At 30.7% G+C, this 11,003-nt stretch overlaps 1 protein-coding gene across 1 annotated transcript; it reads left to right on the forward strand.

The window, feature by feature from the left end:
* The first annotated feature begins 7,015 nt into the window (after positions 1-7,015).
* LOC149223967 (endochitinase 4-like) lies at positions 7,016-9,868 on the forward strand. Its single transcript, XM_089383439.1, has 3 exons — positions 7,016-7,381; positions 9,079-9,193; positions 9,290-9,868. Exons 1-3 carry the CDS (start codon positions 7,099-7,101, stop codon positions 9,585-9,587), a joined length of 696 nt encoding a protein of 231 aa, XP_089239565.1. The 5' UTR covers positions 7,016-7,098; the 3' UTR covers positions 9,588-9,868.
* The last annotated feature ends 1,135 nt before the right edge of the window (positions 9,869-11,003 follow it).

The following is an 11,003-nucleotide window of genomic DNA, read 5'->3' on the forward strand; positions in this document are numbered from 1 at the left end:
TATAGTATGTGTAAGGATTCCTAACTTTACCATTACACATCCAGATATTGTAAAAGATGTGGGAAATTTAATAGGTTTCTTCATCAAAATATATATTAAAAGGATTTCAAAAAGAATTCTCACATTTTTTTGCATGTGTTGAAGTGGACCTCAATAAGGGGTTGTTAGATAAAATCCTACTCAAGTGGATTGGTAAACATTTTACGCAACCATTGGATTATAACAATACTAATTTCTGTTGTAGAACTTATCAACAACTTGATCATCTTCAATTTGTATGCCCTCTTTCGCAAGGGGAATTTTTCCCCAAGAATCGAAGAAAACAAGCAGTGGATGGCAAGATTTGAAGGGAGAAAAAGGGTCCTAGAATAATGTAGATCAAAAGCAGGACAACCATCACCAACATAAGGCATCTACAAGAAAATAAAATCCTTCAAACTGAAATCAGCCATAGTAGGGACCATTTCATTCCTTAGTGGACGAGCCCATTCTTTAAATGAAAATAAAAGAGACTCGGACATAATTGTGGCTTCTGCAGTGAGTGGGAAAAAACGTATCCATGAGTATCATCAATGAGATAGCAACAGGGAAATGGAAAATATGGAGGAACCTTAGGCAACATAATTATCTCAAAGAAATATGTTAATATCCCCCCTATAGTTGTTCATGATAATTCTGTGGAATGGATTGACGCCCACAAAAGAAAAGGAAGAAAGGAGAAATCCATGATGAATCTTGGGATCTGATACCAGGAATGTAGTAAATGTAGTTTGTTGTATTGTATTTATCAACAAAGGATGATATGTTGTAATATATTATTTTGAGGCAATATAAATTAACTTACAGACTAATAACAATAATAATAAAGTTATAATTCAACTATGATTTTTAATTTAACAATGTGAAATGTATTATGAACTAAGTCCTTTGATGCTTGTTATGAATGGAAGGATAGCATCATTTACCAACCATTTAATGTATATGATTGCACTGATTTTAAAAAGATTTAATATATAATTTAAACATATATACATTTAAAAGAATATGTAACAAGATTCTTAAAATATAGATAGGTTTATTACAATATCATGTACCAATACAATACCGTGACTTATCAATACCACATGTCCAAAAGACTATAACTCATCTTATATGATACTTGTTCATGTAATACCTTTTTAGTTAATCGATTTAATTAAAAAGATAAAAATAGAGTAATTACTTTGATAGATATCAACTTTTAATTTATTAACATTGATAAAAATATTCTAAAATATTTACCAAAATTAAAACATTACTATCTTTTTAATATTTTTTTATAATTAAATTAAAATTCTAAAAACCCTATTCCAAAATAAGCAAAAATACATTAATATAATTATATAAATAATTAAAAAAAACATAATAAAATATATATACCTCTATATATATATATAATTTAATACTCAATGAAATTTTTAATTTCTTTCAACTAAATAATTATTCACTACCGTAGTCTCGTGCGCAATCGTATATTGTAAATGGATATGTCAGTAAACATGTACATAGATCAAATATTATCATGACTTTAAAAGTAAACGAATAGGATAAAAATCAGAGTTTTAATAATCTAAGTCCACATGATGAATGTTTATGAAACTAGATCCACTGGGTTTTAGGTTTTTCAGTCCAAACAAAAATGCATTATCCACTCTCAAAATTATACAAATTTTTATAGCATAAACGAATTGAGTAAAAGTAGAGTTTCAATAATTTAAGACCAAGCGATAAATGAAATCCACTCGTTTCTAAAAATGCATTATCCAGTTCTAAAAATATACAAATTTGTATGTACCTTATTATTCGTACCGCCGCAAGGCAGGTGATAACGTATTAGTTTTTAGCTGGATCATGAATGAATTTACTGTTTGAACAAAAAAATAAAATAACAAATTATAAAATTTATATGACAGAAATAAAATTAATTTTTTTTTTTTAATTTTAAATTTATTTTTTTACATATATTTCAATTTTATTTTCGACAAATCACAATTCCAATTCATACGTCCCTACAAGCTCATTGACTCATCTTTTAACTTGTTCGCCGAATTCATACGTCCCTACAAATTTATGGCATAAGAGTTTGCAAAACCGTACAATGATACCATCCTCTAAATTAAAAGCACATTGGCTGATCTTTTAGTCCACCTAATTCATTTCATGCCTGTAACTTAAAACATACTTATTATCTATCTTCAATATTACATATAGGAGTCTTCTAAAGCGGTGGAGGAATTGTCTGACAGTTAAAATTAGTTGGAATTCAGGCAAAAAAGTTTCAAAAAATCTTGTAGAGGCAGTGTTTGAATTGTGTTTTTGATGGTGGAAATAGGTTCAGCACCATCAAAAACATTTAGGACACCTAAAATTTTGAAGTTTAACAACTATAATTTGAATTTACAAAAGTCCTTGCCAGATTTTCTCTAAATATAACCAGAAGTTCCATAACTTTCAGGACAACTCCTCGGCCTCGTTAGTTACATATACTATCAAAATCACCTATATTGATTTTAAACCTCATCTATTATGCTTTAACTTGCATGCATTGATAAGACTTACAAAACAATTACATATTAAAAAAAAACAAATAAATAATTAATTGCAAAGTTTAAAAATAAAGAAATAATTAATTAATTATATTTTATAATTAATAAGTTTGGAATTGTTTTAATATATTTTATTTTATTTTAAATAAAAAATAAATGACTAATTACAAAGTTTTGAAGATAAAAAATAAATAATGAATTGCAAAGCTTTTACTCCCCATTTCACATTAACACAGTTGGTCTCCATATCAGTGTTCATCAAATTTATCATGGATTTTGCAAAGTTACAAGGGTAATAATGAATCATGTTATTAAATTATTTAAAATTATGAAAAAATTTATGTTCAAGGATGTAAAATTTTAAAAAGTAAAGCAATTGTAGCGATTGATTATGTTGTATAGATTTGTTTTTTAAAGATGTCACTATTAGAAAGAAATTGAAAATGCATACACATAAAAATAGTTTCTACTACCTCTTAATCAAAAAATTACAAAGTATATATAATTATTATCAAATCTAACAATTTTTGTTGAGAGAATATTTCAACATCCCAACAGCTCAACAAACCAATTCTAACTATTTGCTAAAGTAAGCATTATTTCCAAGTTCCTCCCTTAACGCTTCCATTATTACATAAGTCACAAATTACATATGAATCATATAAGTCTAATATGGTCTTTATCAATAATTATGTTCATTTTGGGATTTTGCAAACACTGTTCTTTGTCACCATCCCAGCTACCACTTGATCTCCATTTGGAGCATACTTGCCTTACCACTTGATCTCCATTTGGAGCATACTTGCCTCTGACTATCGTTGAAAAGCTTTGCAGAATTGACATCTCTTAACTACCCCAAAGAATAGCTGAGATATTGAATATCTCTATGGACAAGTTTCCATCCTGGTACTATGCACCGAAATACACACTTCTAGTTATATAGGTAACCTATCTATTTACAAAGCTTATCCAACAACCAATTATCAAACTAACCTTTCTTCACACACACATACACACATTAATAAATACAGAAAAGCATGAGAGACTCTGTATTAAATTCATTATCATTGTCAGAGGTCCTAAAGGTTGTCCTCTTGCAAGTCTTCAATAGTAGCGATGTTGGCCGATTCCTTTAATTTTCCATTTAAAATATCTCTAGCATGACTAAATGAACATTGTGTTTCCATTTTGTTAGTGCAATGAGTTACTCCTAGACTGTAAAAGGAGTAAGCCTTACACATCATGATTTCATTTCAAAATTTAAAAGGGATTTTCGAGTGGTGGGTGGCTTCTCAAGGAGTTTTGAAATGATTGTGTTCCTCTTTCACTTTCATGCATTTGGAAAGATGTGGCAAGCAAAAATTATGTGGTTAAGTGAGTAATATAGGGGAGTAGAGGAAAGAAAACAGGAAGCTGATAAATATCCTAGGAAACCAAGTATATTAAGACAGTGACTTCAACTACATAAACAACCTTGTAACAAACTATGTTTCTTGGCAAGGAAAATAACAGTTAGAAAGTAAGAAAACATATAAAGTATATAACAAATCCTTTTTGAAACCTACACTAACAATTTCTACTTGAACTGATATTATGATATACAGAAAACTGGATAGTAGATAAGTCATCATTAGATCCTCTAAATGATTTCTCACTCAGACTATACTAGCTGCTGTAATTTATCATTTAAAAGATTAAAACAACATTGACAAGGAAAGCAACAACTAGAAAGTAAAAATATGTATAAAGTATCCCACAAACCCTTTGTGAAACCTTCACTAACAAGTTCTACTTGAACATATATTATAATTTACAGAAAATTGGATAGTAGATAATTCATTATCAGATCCTCTTAATGATTCTCACTTATACTATACTAGCTACTCCATATTTATAATTTAGAAAATTGAGACAAGGAAATAGACAAACCACACATTAGATATAACTTGAATCACAAAATCCTCCAGCGTGAAGTGCAGAAAAAGATATTTTATTAAGTTGATTCTTTAGGTGAACCAACCTCCCCTCAAATGATATTTAGAAAAGATATATATAGAGAGAGGCACCAACTCCAACTCTCCTAAATTGGTGGTTCCATTATTTCCTTGTTACATAGGTGTCTTTTAAATATTCAAAACAACTCCCATCGAAATGCAACAAAAAGTACACGTGTAGATGAGAAGAAGAGGAAAAATGACACTTTGCTGCTGGAACAACTTACTAGATGCCCCTTTTGCTGCAGATTTTTCTCTTTATGGACTTGACTATTAAATGACCATATGGCTTCATTAAATACAACCTTCAATAGCCTCATAACTATCTCATATCCATCATCTTCCTTATCCATATTGTTATGGGTTGTTGTCTTTCCAAAATTGGCTCAGAGGTTTCTACTCACAGTTGTATATTTATGTTCATATTGTTATGGGTTGTTGTCTTTCCAAAATTGGCTCAGAGGTTTCTACTCACAGTTGTATATTTATGTTAAAACAGGTGCTACTGGAAATTCCAGTAATACCTGCAATAGCGAAAAAACTGGAAACGCTTTTGGAATTTCCAGTAGGATAACGTTTTCACTTCAAAATTCTAACAGAAAATAGTTTGAAACACCTGTATATACTTGGATATTCTGAACTTTAATCTTCACATTCAAAACTTTGACTTAATATACGAAAATGTATTTTTTAAGGAAAATTACTCTTTCATTTCATGCTAGATGTAGCCTCTGCAAGCTTATCCAAGTTTGTTTTATTTTTGGCAGCAGATTTTGACCTTGTGATTATGGTTGTTTCTTTTTTGATGATGGTCTCTTTCCTTTCTGCTTCTTTTTGGACCCTAGTAGCAGATTTTGACCTTGTGATTATGGTTGTTTCTTCTTTGATGATGGTCTTTTTCTTTTTTGCTTTTTTTTGGACTTTTCTTCTTTTGGAAGACTCTAATGGCTGGTCCATGGGAGCTTTACCTCTTTGCTTCCTCAAAGATCTTCTAATTTATGCAATTGAAGGATCTTCTGATTTATGAGGAGGCTGCTATACACAGAATTCCACACAGTGAATTATTAGAGTCACTGATCCTTGAAGACTCTGGAATCTTTGCGTTCATACAACCATACCAAGCATTACACGATTGTTTTTTAATAGTAGCAAAAGTTAAATTCCTCTTATAGTTTCTAGGCTTTCTAGGCTCTCTCTTAAGGAGTTAACTCAGAGCTACCAACTCTGATACGAAGAAAGAAATTGAAAAGGCGTAAAAAAATATTTTCTATTAATTACTAATCACAAAATTATAAAGTGTATAAAATTTTTACTAGATTTAATAATTTCTAAACTAAGAGATTGGTTGTTGGGAGAATATGTCAACAACCTAACAACTTAACAAACCAATTCTAACTATTTGTTAAAAAAGTGTTGTTTCCAAATTTATTCAACATCAATAACCTAGTATGATTGTTTCAAACTTGTCTCTCCATCCATTTATAATATTCTATTCACATGCATGTCTGAGATTGGTGATGAAAACTTAAAATTCTACAAGCCATTTATCAATTGCAATATTTTCTATTATTGTTTTTACTTTAATTTAACTATATTTAAACTAAATGTCAAAAACTAACTACTATATAACCTTTTTTACTTTGATTTATCTATATTTAAACTAAATAACAAATACTAACTAATATATAACCCCACTAATTTTACTTTAATTTATCTATATTTAAACTAAATAATAAATACTAACTAATATATAACCGCATTAATACAAAAATATAGATTAAAAATTATAACTTAAAATCAAAGTATAAATGTTTATTAAACGAACTTCACTCGTTCGTAGGTTTTTCACTTCACACAAAAATGCATGGTCTACTTCTAAAATTATAGAAATCTGTATTAATAGAAGGACGAAGAGATAACTTCGAATTTTAAAATTATATAAATGTTATTAGATCAACTTTTATCGCTGTCAATCGATCTCTAATGAATATTAAGCAATCCGTTACTTTTGAATAATGCGCCTACCAGATTTGAATGCCATAATCTTAAATCAAAGACCATTTCACAATTCCACAACTTGGCCTGTAATGGGAATGGGACTCATATTCTACTGTGTAATTATTAATGGAAGGCTGGCTGAAAAAAAGAGTTTGCGTCTCCGCCCAAATGCCAAACGAATCCCTTTGTCTTCGAGCGTGATCTGCGCTGTGCAGGTTGTCTGTGATGGGAACTCTTCAAATTCGACGGTGCATTCAACCATGACCAAATCCTGGTTGTTGAGGGAGGAAAGCGAGGTTCTTTGAACTGTGACGCGTAAATATTAATGTTAATTTGTACCGTGTTTTTCACGGTAGAGACCCGGTGATAAGTCAACATGAAATCAACTTGAACCAAATATCATCCCGATCCCCGCTGCTATATAACGAACACTCATCTCACCCTCTTCTCTTCACGTACAGCGGAGCAGCGCACCAGAATTTTGTGTCTGTGCCAGCCATAACAAGAGTATACTCGCAAATATGGCAACTCATCTCCGTGTGAACGCTGTTATTCTATGGTTTGCTTTTGCCCTTTCTGCTCTTTCTATCTGCCGTGGAGCTGTTTCGGATATTGCTACCCAAGATTTCTTCAATGGAATTTTGTCTGCTGCTGCTGATAGCTGCGCAGGAAAGACCTTCTATGCATACAGTGACTTCATAAATGCGGCCAATTCATTTTCTAGCTTTGGCACAACTGGAACCTCCGATGACAACAAGAGAGAAATTGCTGCTTTCTTCGCCAACGTTGCTCACGAGACTACGAGTGCGTCTCACATGCTTATACCTGTTTTTATAAACAAATTTTTCATATGATCTTTAAATCTATAGAATTTATCATTTCATTCCAGAATTTATAGATATTAGGTTTTGTTTTTTTACATAAAATTACAACTAAACAGGTCTTGTGCTTGAAAAGTACGTTTTTTCTTGGGAAAAAAACGGGTATTTGGTTTGGCATGGTTTGGCTTTTTTTAGACAGTTATCAATTAGGGATTTTAATTGATTTTTAGTTTTTTAATGGGTAGAATTTGAATGTTTTGATAGAGATTGAATTTATTTATAAATTTAAAAATATATTTTAAACCACCAAAAAAATCACAATTTTATTGAAATTATATCACTGAATTCTACTTAAAAGAAAATTTTTCTATAAATTAGTATATGCTTTTAATATATTAGAATATGCCTTTTAATATAAGTTTATTTGGTAAATAAGGCCAGTTGAGGCAGCCAGGACTTTCGTCGAGTTTATTTAGTAAATAAGGCCACTTGAGGCAGCCAGGACTTTGGTCGAGGTTCTGATCCTCCAAAAAATCAGCGAGAACTAGTTCTAGAAGGGGCAATTGTCAAAAGGTTGGGATAATATTAATTTCAAAAGCTTGAAAATCATATCTATGAGAAATTTTAGGAATTGGTTAAGAGCTTTGTAGAAAAGATCATATAGAAAGTAGAAGAAGAACTCGTTTTAGAAGGGACAATCGTCAAAAAGTTGGGATACTATTAATTTCATAAAGGGGTCAAAAGCTTGAAAAATCATATCTATGAGAAATTTTAGGAATTGGTTAAGAGCTTTGTAGAAAAGATCATATAGAAAGTAGAAGCAAGAACTCGTTTTAGAAGGGACAATCATCAAAAAGTTGGGATAATATTAATTTCATAAAAGATTAATGCGAAATCTTAAGAATTGGTTAAGAGCTTTGTAGAAAAGATCATAATATAGAAAGTAGAAGAACTGTATATGCGTTTCAAGGTCCACAGTCACTTTACAGGTGCAATTGTGACACAACTTAAGAGATCTGGAAATTAACGTTGAACCTCGAATCTTATCATGTTACACAATAGATCTGACTGGCTGGCTGGTTAACCGATCTGTGCTAATAATTTTACATAATAGATATTAAAAATTAGTTATATACTTTGTAAATAAGCCCATTGAGGCAGAGAGGACTTTGGTCCATCTTCCCAAAAATCAGCGAGAATGAGTCTTAGAAGGGGCAACTGTTGAAAAGGCTGGATAGAGTCTTAGAAGGGGCAACTGTTGAAAAGGCTGGATAATATTAATTTTGTGAAGGATTAAAAGCTTGAAAAATTATCTGTGAGAAATCTTAGGAATTACTTGGGAGCTTTGTTGGCCACAGTCACTTTATAACACTAATTAAAAAATCTGAAAAAACACTATGGAAACAATATATCTATAATGGAGGATTTGAAAAATTGCCAACCAACATTAAAATATATATATATATTATATCACCTTATTTTTATTTTTTTTCAATAAATAGTAGAGTACTTTTAACCTTGAATCTTATAATTTTACATAATAAATATTATAATAATTTGGCATTAATAACATATCTGTGCTAATAATTTTACATAATGACAGATCTGTGGTAATAATTTTACATAATAGATATTAAAAATTAGTTATTTATTTATGTTGACTGTCTGGCTGGTTAACAGATCTGTGCTACGTTGAGGAGACAACCAAAAGCGATTATTGTGACTCCACCAATACGCAATATCCCTGCGCAGCCGGGAAGCAATACTATGGACGTGGCCCCCTGCAACTCTCATGGTATGTATCTTTGTGTATATGTCTATCTATTTGGTAGGCAAGCAATTATAGAAATGTGAATTGAATGTTCGGTGACTTACCATTTGCTTTCTGCAGGAATTATAATTATGGTGCAGCTGGTGATTATCTGGGCCAAGATCTGCTGAACAACCCTGATACTGTTGCTCAGGACGACTTAACCTCATGGAAGACTGCGCTCTGGTTTTGGAATGTGAACAGCAACTGCCACACCGCTATTACATCCGGTCAGGGTTTCGGGGCAACCATTCAAGCAATCAATGGAGCAGTAGAATGCAACGGTGGAAATACCGACGAAGTTAATGACCGCATCAGTCATTATACCAACTACTGCAGCCAATTTAATGTGGACCCTGGAAGCAACCTTAGCTGTTAAGAATAATTAGCCAGCGCTACTTCATCACCATCACTCTAGTTCAAAATAACCAATAAAGTGAAATAGTCAATAAAGTGATCGAGGCTACTTACCGTTTATACTATTACAAGTCTCATGTTGCAGACAAAATTCTGCCACTCACAAATAAAAAATACCGAATAAAGTGAAATAGTCAATAAAGTGATTGAGGCTACTTACCGTTGCTATTATTACAAGTCTCATGTTTCAGACAAAATTCTGCCACTCATAAATAAAAAGATCATATTTTGCATTAAGAAAGATCCTGTTTTGTTTTTTCGAACCGCCTTTCATTAAGTTCTGCACTTTTGACAAATATATCTTCTCAAATCCAACAAGGTTAAAAGCTTCGTTGTAGCGTTAAATTCGTGATTTAATGTTACCGATTACAGCATTTCAGTCAACTATGAATGTGAAAGACTTTCATAATATATCAGTCAACTATGAATGTGAAAGACTTTCATAATATTTGACATTTTTTTTTTCTGAAGGTGCCAAAACCTATCAAACTCAGGTGTAATCCATCTAATCTTTACGTTTTGTTTTATTTTATTTTATTTTTAAAATTTGGTACTCCATGTGATACTCCATGTGATTTTCGCTGAAAAATCTCTCACAATCTTGATATGGATCACAAAAGCCTGAATTTTATAATTTAAAATTTGGTGTAAAGGTCAATTTTATTTACTTGATAAAATCGAGTAAAGATAAATTTTAATTTAATGATTTAAATATTTTAATTTTTTAATTAAAAAAGATTTAAATAATAAAAATTCATATTTTATAATGTGGTGTAAATTTTTTCCCGACCGTAATTTTTTACATGTTTTTAATTTTGCATAATTTTGATAGAAAACAAAAATAGATTCATCACTCTTAAAAATTTATAGGGTAATTAAAATTCTATAATATGATAGCTATAACTTAGATTACAAAAAATTTCAAATCTTTTCACTTACTTAAACTACTCTATCATAAATATGTTATTATTATTGGCTTCAACGTTAAAAATATTTCAAAATATTGATTTGTAATGTTTAGATCTCAATTTCCAATACTAGGAACATCAATTTCTAATACCCAAGATGCTAATTTTCTATAATTGATATATCATTTTCCAAACTTTTTGGTAAACATCAAATAAGTTTGTAAGAAAGTCCTCATCCATAACAGTTCTAAAAACTAACAAATATGAGAACAAGGTCCTCATCCATAACGTTTTAAAAAGCTAACAAGTATGAGAATGTATGAGAAAGATCTTGTGCTCTTTTTCTTCCTCCAAATTACTACTAATGTGTGAGAAAGTGCCAATGCTACCTCTCTTCCTTACTCGAATTATTTTGGTACAATATTAGTAATTGTAGTATTTAACATTATATTTGCATTTTTTTGGTACAG

The sequence above is a fragment of the Pinus tabuliformis genome, chromosome Q (assembly GCF_031772625.1).
Source record: "Pinus tabuliformis cultivar Carrire ecotype Pingquan chromosome Q, CPIR1, whole genome shotgun sequence".
In the NCBI taxonomy this organism is placed as follows: Eukaryota; Viridiplantae; Streptophyta; class Pinopsida; order Pinales; family Pinaceae; genus Pinus; species Pinus tabuliformis.

Excerpts from the sequence above, each read along its gene's own strand:
- LOC149223967 (XM_089383439.1), top strand. The coding sequence starts at position 7,099 with ATGGCAACTCATCTCCGTGTGAACGCTGTTATTCTATGGTTTGCTTTT. Across the intron at positions 7,382-9,078 it reads CGTTGCTCACGAGACTACGA|ATCTGTGCTACGTTGAGGAG; the intron begins GTGCGTCTCACA and ends GCTGGTTAACAG. Across the intron at positions 9,194-9,289 it reads GGCCCCCTGCAACTCTCATG|GAATTATAATTATGGTGCAG; the intron begins GTATGTATCTTT and ends TGCTTTCTGCAG.